Consider the following 12016-nt stretch of genomic DNA (forward strand, 5'->3'; position numbering starts at 1 on the left):
TGTACAATGGATTTCCAGAATCTTTTCACCTTGCTGAACTGAAACTGTACCCAGTAAACGACTTATTTCCTCCACCACAGAGCCTGGTAACCACCAGTCTCCTTTCCATTTCTGTGAATTTGAGATAGCAGATTTTCTTCAATACAGTCCAGATTGCCTGACCTGTGGTGGTGCAGTGGATCAAGCGTCGACCTGGAATTCGAGGTCGCTGGTTCGAAACCCCGGGCTTGCCTGGTCAAGGCACATATGGGAGTTTATGCTTCCTGCTCCTCTCCCCCTTCTCCCTCTCTCTCTCTTTATCTCTCTCTCTCTCTCTCTCTGTCTCCTCTAAAAAAAATGAATGAATAAATAAATAAATAAATAAAAACAACACAGTACAGATTATAGTATACTTATCAATTCATTTATATTGTATTGGGTGGTCTTATTCCAATTAAAATTCTTTATCACAAAGCATATTTCAGAAAATACTAGTCTAGTTTGTTCCATGCTATCCTCCCCCCTTTTTTTAAAAACAACCAGAGCCTTAAGCTAAAGAAGCATTAATACCCTAATTCTAGGAATCAGAAGAAATAATTGGTCAAGACTCTGTACCCCTCCTAGGACCTATTGAGAGACAACTGGAGCATCATTTTACTCCCTAAACCAAGTAAAAGGGATGGGGATGGGGATGGTAACCAGAGAATTTTTGGATTGGAAGTACCTAAAAGGGTGAGATACAGCATCTCCTCTGGCTGAGTGAGTGCTCCGCTGCCGAAGCCCACACACCTATTCTAATGGCACAGCTAGATCAGTGCAAGGTAAAGAAGTTCTGGAATAGGTGGAAATGTTCCTCGAGTTTGGGTACACAGACTTGTACCTGCTCTTTTCACGGAGATTCTGAAGGTGGAAGATGTGCTGGACCAACCCACAAAACAGGATGGATACGAACAATAGTTTGTGAACCTATTAGTGGAAGTGTAGAAAATCTGAGTGGTTAGTTTCCATGTCTCTGTGTGGGGGAGAAGGGAGATTAGAGGAAAATGCAGGTTAAAATGACCAAAAGCTGATTTGGAGTGTGGGGGATAGATGAGACTGATAGAAAAAGAAATGGTACAAATAAGTGTCTTCAGTGAAAAAGGAGGCATAAATAGAGATAGATTTAAGAAATCATAAAAGCAGACTATCTGAAAACTTTATGGGTTAATTTTCTGGAAAAATATAAATGCTCACTCAAAAATAGTCTATTAAAATGATCACAGCAAAATTCTCCCCTCTTCCGAAACAAGGCATCGTTTGCTGTGAGTTTCTGGGATTAGAAAAAAAGAACATTCATTGTGCTCATTGAATTCGGAGTAACCTTGATAAAACCATTCTGAGCCTGACTATTGGTGGCACAGTGGCTAGAATTTCAACCTGGGACTCTGAGAACCCTAGTTTGAAACTAGTTTGCCAGCTTGATCATAGTATCATCAACGTGATCCCAAGGTCACTGCCTTCAGCCCAAAAGTCACCGGCTTGAGCAAGGGGTCACTGACTCAACTTGAGCGCCCCCCCCCCCCCCGGCATGTATGAGAAGCAATCAGTGAACAACTAAAGTGGTGCAACTAGATTGATGCTTCTCATCTTTATCCCTTCCTGTCTGTCTGTCTCAAAAATAAATAAAGCCATTCTGAGAAAGACCATCTACTTTGGACCCTAAGACTTACTGTACATTTTTTTTTTTTACAGAGACAGAGAGAAAGGGATAGAGACAGACAGACAGGAACAGAGAGAGATGAGAAGCATCAATCATCAGTTTGTGACACCCCAGCTGTTCATTGATTGCTTTCTCATAATGTGCCTTGACCGTGGGCTTTTAGCAGACCAAGTAACCCCTTGCTCAAGCCAGCGACTTTGGGTCCAAGCTGGTGAGCTTTGCTCAAACCAGATGAGCCCGCACTCAAGCTGGAGACCTCGGGGTCTCGAACCCGGGTCCTCCGCATCCCAGTTTGATGCTCCATCCACTGCGCCACCGCCTGCCTGGTCACACTTTCTATACATTCTTGCTAGCTATTCAGGAATGTAGTGCCCTGACCACTCTATCTGGGCCATTTATCAGTGAACAACCATGAAGGATGAGGTCTGAGACAAAGATCAGGTCTTGTATAAAAGGTGAGTTCTCCAAGCTCAAACAGCAACACAGACTCACAACCTATGCTGCAGCCACCTGAAACTTCTCACTTTGCTTTTGTGGGACTTGGGGGCGGGGGGTCAAGAGGTATTGATGCAAATAAAGCTTGCATGATTTGCTATATTGTGAGTTATAAAGTCCTTTGTGTCCCAGGAGTCTCAAGTCTTCTGTTGTTCACAACAGTTGGGTAAAATCCTATAACCTCATAAAATCTCACAGGTAGTGCAAATGAAAAACAAAAATGATTATATACTGCTCACAAAAATTAGGGGATATTTCAAAATGAATATGAACTGATAAAATATCCCCTAATTTTTGTCAGCAGTGTAGATACAGAATCCTAAATAGCAAATCAAACTCAACAGTATATGTCATTTCTCAGCCTTTTGGCTAAGATCAAGCATAGGTAACAGTGTATAATATGATCCAGAAAGGTGTGCCTGACCTGTGGTGGTGTAGTGGATAAAGCGTCAACCTGGAACACTGAGATCGCCGGTTTGAAATCCTAGGCTTGCCTGGTCGAAGCATATATGGGAGTTGATTCTTCCTGCTCTTCCCCTCCTCTGTCTCTGTCTCTCTTCTCTAAAATGAATCAAGTCTTAAAAAACAAAGAAGTTGTCCCACTACACATTAAATAGAAGGAGGCGGTCTGACCAGGTGGTGGCGCAGTGGATAGAATAGAGCGTCAGACTGGGATGCACAAGACCCAGGTTCGAGACCCCGAGGTCGCCAGTTTATCTGGTTTGAGCAAGGCTCACCAGCTTGGACCCAAGGTCGCTGGCTCAAGCAAGGGGTTACTCGGTCTGCTGAAGGCCCACGGTCAAGGCACATATGAGAAAGCAATCAATGAACAACTAAGGTGTCGCAACGGAAAACTAATGATTGATGCTTCTCATCTCTCTTCGTTCCCATCTGTCTGTCCCTATCTATTCCTCTCTCTGACTCTCTCTCTGACTCTGTAAAAATAAATAAATAAAAGAAGAAGAGCCTGACCAGGCAGTGGTGCAGTGGATAGGGCGTTGAACTGGGACGCAGAGGACCCAGGTTCGAAACCTCAAGGTTACTGTCTTGAGAGTGGGCTCACTAACTTGAGCACAGACAGGGTCACTGGCTTGAGTATGGGATCATAGACATGACCCCATGGTCGCTGGCTTGAGCAAAGGGTCACTCGCTTTGCTGGAGCCCCCAGTCAAGGCACATATGAGAAAGCAATCAATGAACAACTAAATGCTGCAACGAAGAATTGATGCTTCTCATCTCTCTTCTTATCTGTCCCTATTTGTCCCTCTATCTGTCTCTGTGAGAAAGAAAGAAAGAAAGAAAGAAAGAAAGAAAGAAAGAAGAAAGAAAATAAAGAAATAAAGAAAAAGAAAGAGAAGAAAGAAAAGTGTTCCTAGGAATGCAAGAATGGTGCATCAGAAAACCCATTACTATAATATAATACCATTATTATAATATACCATGGTGACAGATTAAAGAGGAAAAAAATCACAATTAAATCAGAAATTTAATAAAAATTCAGGATTAAGGAAAAACATTTTAGCATAATAAAAATAGAAAATATTTAGAATTTAGGAACTCTTGAGGCCTGATCTGTGGTGGCGCAGTGGATAAAGAGTTGACCTGGAACGCTGAGGTTGCTGGTTTGAAACCCTGGGCTTGCCTGTTTTAGGCACATAAGGGAGTTGATGCTTCCTGCTCCTCCCCCTTCCCTTTCTCTCCTCTCTAAAATGAATAAATAAAATATTTTTTTAAATAAAAAAACTTGAATATTCCCATTCTATGAAGGCAGGGTTTAAGAAAACTGGAAGAAAGGGGAAATGTGCAAAGAGGGAGAAACTAATGTAGACCACAAAGATACTACAACTCCAAAAATGGAGTGGATCTTGAACCTCCCATATGAAGTACTATAAAAAGTATAATAAAAACTAAAGGAGGGCCTGACCTATAGTAACGCAGTGAATAAAGCGTTGACCTGGAATGCTGAGGTCACTGGTTGGAAACGCTGAGTTTGCCTGGTCAAGGCACATACAGGAAGCAACTACATACTAGGAGTTGATGCTTCCTGCTTCTCAACACCCACCTCTCCACCCTCTTTCCTGTAAAAATCAATCAATAAAAAAAACTAAAGGAGGTAGCAAATTGCAACATTTCCATAGCTGTCACCATAAGCACTGTCACTGATAGCTAGGAAAGATTTTTTTCCCCTTTAAAACAGTTTCTGGTAGCCCTGGCCAGTTGGCTCAGCGGTAGAGCATTGGCCGGGCATGTGGAAGTCCCGGGTTTGATTCCTGATCAGGACACACAGAAGTGCCCATCTGCTTCTCCACCTTTCCCCCTCTCCTTCCTCTCTCTCTTCCCCTCCCGCAGCCAAGGCTCCATTGGAGCAAAGTTGGCCTGCTGAGGATGGCTCCAGGCCTCCACCTCAGGCGTTAAAAAATACCAGCTCTAGGTTGCAATGGGCAACACCCCAGATGTCTGCCTCCCCGCTTCTCACTTCAGAAAAACACCAAAAAAAAAAAAAAAAGTTTCTGGTAAAATATGCATGACATAAAATATACTGTTTTAACCATTATTAAATGTACAGTTCAATGGTATTACATACATTCACTTGTATAACTATCACCACTGTCTAGCTCCAGAACTTATTCACCATCCCGTACTGAATCTCTGTCCAAATAAACAACAATGCCTCATTTACCTCTACCAGAGTCCTTTGTAACCACAATTCTATTTTCTGTCTCTGTATTTATTCTAGGTACATTGTATAAGTGGAATCATATAATATTTGTCCTTTTGAGTCTGACTTATTCACTTAGGATAGGTCTGTAAGATTCACCCATGTTGTAGCATGTGTCAGAATCTCCTGCCTATTTCAGGCTGAATAATATTCCATTATATGTATATATCACAGTCTATTGATTCATTCATACATCCACTGATGGTGAATAATGCTGCTATGAGCCCGACCAGGCAGTGGCACAGTGGGTAGAGTGTTGAACTGGGACAGGGAGGACCCAGGTTCGAGACCCCAAGGTCGCCAGTGCAGGCTCATCGGGTTTGAGCAAGGGGTCACTCGGTCTGCTGTAGCCGCCCGGTCAAGGCACATATGAGAAAGCAATCAATGAACAATTAAGGAACCGCAAGGAAGAATTGATGTTTCTCCTCTCTCTCCTTTCCTGTCTGTCTGTCCCTTTGGGGAACTGTTATACTGTTTTCTACAGCGACTGTACCATTTTAAATTCCCACTGCCTTTTTTTTTATAGAGAGAGAGAGAGAGAGAGAGGCGGGCAGGAAGGTAGAGAGATGAGAAGTATCAACTCATAATTATTTATTGATTGCTCCTCATATGTGCCTTGATCAGGGGCTCTGACCAAGCCAGTGACCCCTCGCTCAAACTAGCCACCTTGGGATCATGTCAACGATCCCATGCTCAAACCCGCAAGCCCACACTCAAGCTGGTGAGCCTGTGCTCAAGCAGGTGACCTCAGGGTTTCAAACCTCAGCATCCCAGGTCAAAGCTCTATCCACTGCACCACCATCAGTAGGCCCCATTGCCACTTTTTGTTAAGCCAAGGATAAAAATATTTGCATTTGGAAAATAATTGTATAATTAAATAAATTATTTCTTAAGTTTGGTTTAAATGTAAAATTCCATAATTCTGTTACAACTAATTTAATGGTAGTATTTTTGAACTGATTTACAAAACTAGCTATCATTTATAAAGTTGTTTCTGGAAGAAAATACCTCATAGATTTCTTGTGTTGGCTTAGAAAGTTTTTCTATACACTGTACTTGGGGATGCCTATACTTACTGGGAATATCTGTATCTAAATCAGTGCAGTAAGCCAGATTTAATGGAACCAGTCTGCCGCCTTGTGGAATTTTAATGAAACTTCCAGTTTTACAAATGAGAGGATGCCTGTAATTTAGAAATTATGCCAGTTGTGTTCAGCCATTAAGTTTTTTTTAATGTCAACTTAAAGAACCAGTTTTATTTAACATATCTATGCAAGATCTATATGAGGACAACCAAAAGGCTGCTAATGGACACAAATATTTGAATAAATATAAAGGTATTTCTGCTCTTGACTAGGAGAAATGCACAAAAGACATGAATTTAGTGGTCATGGAAAAAGATTCAAATTGCTTTTTAAATTTTTGTTTATGAGGTTTTTTTAAATTAATTTTTAGAGAGGAGAGAGAGAGTGAGAGAGAGAGAGAGAGAGAGAGAAGGGGGAGGGAGGAGCAGGAAGCATCAACTCTCATATGTGCCTTGACCAGGCAAGCCCAGGGTTTTGAACCGGCAACCTCAGCATTTCCAGGTTGACGCTTTTATCCACTGCGCCACCACAGGTCAGACCGCTTTTTAAATTTTTTTAAAAAGATTTTACTTATTGATTTTAGAGAAAGGAGAGACAGACAGAAGGGGGTGTTGGAAACATCAACTTGTAGTAGTTGCTTCTGGTCCTGACTTGACCCTGCAAGCCAAACCAGCAACCTCAGCATTCCAGGTCTATGCTTATCCCCTGCACCACCATAAGTCAGGCTCTTACCGTATTTCCCCATGTATAAGAGGCTCCCATATATAAGACATGCCTTAATGTTGGGGCCCGAAATTTGAAAAAAAAAAAAATTACATAAAGTTATTGAACTCAAGTTTTATTTATCATAAAATCCATACAACTCCTCATCACTGTCAAAACTCCCATCCATTAGCTTGTCTTCATCTGTGTCTGATGACAAATCACTGTCTTCAACAATGAGTGAGAAACAGCCACGAAAAAGCGGGAAATGCAAGTAAAATATCTACAACCACTGTATAAGACGCACCCAGGTTTTAAATCCCAAATATTTCGAAAAAGGGTGAGAAATACATGGGGAAATACGGTAATAGTTCGAATGTGACAGTATCAAGCTGTGAACTATCATAGTTAAGTACTATGTCAAAATGGGCTGATTAATTATGGATTTCTAAAATTAATTTTTAAGTATATGTGATACATGAATATGTTCTTTTAAAAAAAAAAAGAGGGGGCACACAATATTGACACAGCTTAAGGACTCCAATTCTGATCCTCTCTGATATCAATCACTATTGATGTAGTGTATATTCCAGATCTTTCAGCATGCAATTTCATACTTAACAATTTATAAAATTTTATAACACATACTTTTATGAAACAAATTTTATACTGTACTTTTCCTTGTGCAACTTTAAAAAGCCCTGTTTATTTATCGTTTTACTTTATCGTTTGGTTTTATTTATCGTTTAAACTGCTGCATGTATACTGTAATGTGGAGTATCACAATTCAGCCATTTACCTGCTGTGAACGTCCCAACTCTTCACTCTTACTGAGCTGGACGGAACAACTACCGGTAATATAGAACTTCTTGTGCAAACATGCTGGTGTTTCCCTAGTATTGTGGGCAAGAAGTGAAATTTCAGGGTCACAGGGAAGGTGTATTTTAAAATGTAATATATCATCCCAAATAAATTTGCACAATGCCTGTACCAATTTACCCGCATATGTAGAGATTTTTAAACACTTTTTTCTTGGCACTGATAGTTTCTCACTGGAAAGGCTAGGCCGGGCAAGGCAAACCACACCCACACCCCGCTCGGACCCAGGCGGCTCCGCAGGGTCCCCCTCCCCTACGCGGTTTCGCTCCGCCTATCCCCTCGGAGGTCCCGCCCCTTGGCCGCGCCCTTTCCGAGGGCGGGTCGTGACGTCACTGCCGGCCGGACGCCATCTTTGCGGCGGGTCTTGGATGTAGAGGCGGCGGTGGCGAGGGCGTAGGGAAGGGTGGGGTGAGGGGGCGAGGCTGCAGCGAGTGCGGCAAAACTCTCCTCCCCTCATCCCCACCGCGTGGGACTGCGAGAACGCGGTGTCGGAGGCATGTCCGCCTTCTCCGAGGCGGCGCTGGAGAAGAAGCTGTCGGAGTTGAGCAACTCGCAGCAGAGCGTGCAGACCTTGTCCCTGTGGCTCATCCACCACCGCAAGCACTCGCGCCCCATCGTCACCGTGTGGGAGCGAGAGCTGCGTAAAGGTGAGTCGCTCGGGACCCCCCGTCCTGCTCATCGGGAGCCCCATTCCCCCAGCGACCTCAGCTCCCGGCTGCCTGCCGCTCCCCGCCCGGCGCCCCCGGCTCCCCCGCTCCGGTGTCCCGGGGGCTTAGAGGCGCAGCGTGCACTGCGCTTCCCGCAAAGTCGGCGTGCTGTAAGTATTGCTGATCAAGGGACGAAGGATTGAAAAAGAACTTCTGTTGATTTAACACAGAAACAGTAACCCGGGAGCTCAGGACTCTGCACATCATTAAAGCCAAAAATTAAGGTAGTCGGGTAATTTTTTCATTCTGCACGTCAATAATGGAGGCTGGGGAGGAGAAAGGTAGGAAAGTGGAAAGGAAAAGGTGTGGGGTTGGGAGTTACTGCCATCATTTCTATGACATCAAACTCAGTCTTGTAAAATTAATAAAGGGATCAGAGTTTTAGAACTGAGCAGTCTAAAATAAGATGTGCAATGCAATGTAGAGACCCCTGAATTTATAGATGTTTTTAGAGGACCTAGATTGGGCAAATTTCTTAATTTCGGTATTACTGTTGCCTCACCTGAACGAGAGGGAGTTGGATTACCGATCTAAGGTCCTTTCTTGCTCCATGATTGATTATATGCGTCTAGGGCAGTGTCTTTAATTTGGAAATACCTTCGGTAGTGCATCTGTAAATGAAGTTAACTTTTTGGAGTAGTAGTCTGCCATCACTAAACTATCCGGAATCATTTCACTTCTGCAGAGCACCTTTGTAAGAACTGATTGCATGTTAGTGCAACCGAAAATTCAAAGTATTTATTTTCTTAGTCTGGGTTTGTATCTTAACTCTTAATTAGGTAGAGAGAGTGGGCACTCTTCATTGTAAAAGATATTTATTAATTAAGGGTTTTAATAAACCATTATTAATCAAAATAGATGCCATTTTATTGACCAGTAAGAAAGCTGTATGATGTATTGTACAAGAGCCAGTGTAACCTTGGTTATATAGAATGGAGACAAACTATCCTTTTCTAGTGTGTTTGCTTGTGGTTAATTAAATAGAGGAAAGTGTATTTGCATTGATTCTCAACATTCTCAAGAAGGAATTTATCTTCCATGAGCGACCAGAAAGGTTTGAGAATCAGATATAAAAGCCTGAAAAATAACTGAACTTCAATAAGGCAGGACTTGTTTTTGCTTACATACCTTACTAGGTTTCAAAATCAGCAACTGATTTATTTGTTTGTTTATTTTTGGGTAGAGCTTTTAGGAACACATATAATCAGTAAGGGATTGATACCAGACTATTTAAGAACTAATACAAATCAATTAAAAAATGGTGTGAATAGAAAAATAGCAATACTGTTAAAGACGTCTCACATGAGAGGAAACTTGAAAGGCCAATATATGATACTTAAATCTTACTAATCGTGAAAAAATAAACCAAGGAGGTACCACTTTGTATTCTTTAGTTAGCAAAATTAAAGAGTATGACAATGGAATTGAGGATGAGGAGAAAAGGGAACGTTTTTGTTTGTTTGTTTGTTTTAAGAGAGAGAAAGGCAGGAAGGGACATGAGAAGCCTCAACTCATAGTTGCAGCACTTTAGTTTTTCATTGATTACGACTTATACATGCCTAGATCAGGGGGCTCCAGCTGAGCCATTGACCTCTTTGCTCAAGACAGCAACCTTGGGCATCAAGTGACCATGGGATCATGTCTTTGATCCCACACTCAAGCCAGTGTCCCTCCACTCAAGCCAGCACCCTTGGGGTTTCAAACATGGGTCCTCAGCATCCCAGGTTGATGCTTCATCCACTGTGCAACCCCCCTCCACCCCCCAAGCAAGAAATGGGAACTTGCTTTCTTAACAGGACTGGTTGGAATGTAAGATCAGCCTAGCAACTGCTAATGAAGTTGAAGGTATGTATATATCCTGTGATCCAGCAGTTTTAATTCTAGGAATATATACTAGTACCTGTGCTCAAGGATTTATGTGTATTGCAACCTGTTAATAACAAAATTAAAAACAAACATCTCATTAGTTAAGTATGGACAAATATACTATGATATTTTTCATACAATATAGTGCTGCCAGCAGTTTTCATGAATGAACTAGGGCTACATAAAACATGACAGATTAAAAAACAAACCATAAACGAGAGGAATATTGAGCTGAGAAAGCAAGATATAGACCATTTTGCCATTTAGTTATTTGAAAATATGCAAAGCAGTACTCTAGTTGACTAATCTATAGTTTCAGTTACATGCATACTAAGGATTAATACCATATTTTATGATAGTTGTGTTGGTTTAAGAAACATCCAAACATGTAGAAAATCTTTGTAAGTTTACTTGAGCCAAACTGATGACAGACCAGAAGGCAAGGTTTCAAATGCTCTGGAAAATAGCCATTTTGTAGTTTTTGTGCATTTAAAATGAAGGAGGGGAAAGCAAGCAGGGATTGGATTACAAGATAGTTTACAAGATTATGTGTTCTCTTGAGGATTACTACCCCCTTGGATGGTTATTCTGGTATTTCAAAGGTTTCTTAACCTAGATGCATAAGAACAATGGACAAGGATGGCTTAAAACCTTTCACCAAAGGAGTTACAGGCCTGGGGCGTGACTACCCAACACCTGTTGGATTTGAAATCCCTATTCAGATCACTGTGAAGTTAATTTCCATAGAACCTTTTTATTATCAGTGTTTGAGGATGTTTCCATATTTAGAAAAATTAAAGGCATGTAAATAGATGCCTTAGGAAGAGAATGGTGTTGGGTGATGATGGTAAGGGTAGTAATGGTGGTGGTGATCGGGATGCTTCTCGTGTTCTGAGTTCGTTCTGGGATTATCTGCCAAGGGTTTCCTTTCTTGACCTGTAACTATACCTTCTAGGCATGGCTTTCTCGCTCTCCCTATTTTCTGCCAGTTTGCTCATCATTTTAGGGTCCTCTATCTCCTGTAGCCTAATAACAGTGACAATTTACTGAGTACTAGGCATTGTTTTAGCAATCTTACTGTGATAACTTAAATTGTCACATTATCTCTGCAAAATAAGTATTTATGAAATGAATGGATTAAAATTGAAATCAACCTGACCTGTGGTGGCGCAGTGGATAAAGCGTCGACCTGGAAATGCTGAGGTCGCCGGTTCGAAACCCTGGGCTTGCCTGGTCAAGGCACATATGGGAGTTGATGCTTCCAGCTCCTCCCCCCTTCTTTCTCTCTGTTTCTCCTCTCTCTCTCTCTCTCTGTCTCTGTCTCTCCCTCTCCTTTCTAAAATGAATAAATAAAAATTTTTTTTTAATTTAAAAAAAAAGAAATAAACTAAGGAAAATGGTTAAATATTTTGTATTCTGTGGTTTCTTGAAATTCAAAAAAGACAAAAATGTGACATTAGCAGGAAAACTTACTTTTAAAATATGAGAATGAGTACATAAAATATGTCAGATATGGTAATCATTCAGTTATGAAAATTTCCTCTTCCTACCTGCTTTATTTCATTTCCTGTTAAGAAAAAATTTGTTTGGGGGCCTCTGAAAAGACCCCAAGGCTTCTGTAAAGACCAAGTAGTTTTAATTTCCCTGACAAATGCAGCAGTGTAATAAGAGAACTTTTTGTTTGTCTATGCTGGTTTTATTGAGATATAATTAACATACCTTACAATTCACCCACTTAAAATATACAGCTCTGAAATTTATATAACCATTACTTTATTGATAAACATTTAGGATGTGTCAGTTTTTTTGTCTTAAAACTTATAAACATTAATTTATGTTACTAAATATTCTAGTTATTTTATTAATGGTTTCATCTGATGATTTA

The 12016-nt window shown here is 41.1% G+C and overlaps 1 protein-coding gene across 3 annotated transcripts in view; it reads left to right on the forward strand.

Moving 5' to 3' along the window:
• Positions 1 to 7908: 7908 nt before the first annotated feature.
• RPRD1A (regulation of nuclear pre-mRNA domain containing 1A) overlaps positions 7909 to 12016 on the forward strand; it is a 76880-nt gene continuing 72772 nt past the window's right edge. For all 3 annotated transcript variants that reach the window (XR_010747359.1, XM_066352433.1, XM_066352434.1), the window contains exon 1: positions 7909 to 8205. Coding sequence is in view for 2 of the 3 variants with exons in the window: in XM_066352433.1 (XP_066208530.1) it covers positions 8055 to 8205 (151 nt within the window). In the remaining variant the exon portion in view is untranslated. The remainder of the gene's footprint in view (positions 8206 to 12016) is intronic.

The sequence above is a fragment of the Saccopteryx leptura genome, chromosome 11, assembly GCF_036850995.1.
Source record: "Saccopteryx leptura isolate mSacLep1 chromosome 11, mSacLep1_pri_phased_curated, whole genome shotgun sequence".
NCBI lineage: Eukaryota > Metazoa > Chordata > Mammalia > Chiroptera > Emballonuridae > Saccopteryx > Saccopteryx leptura.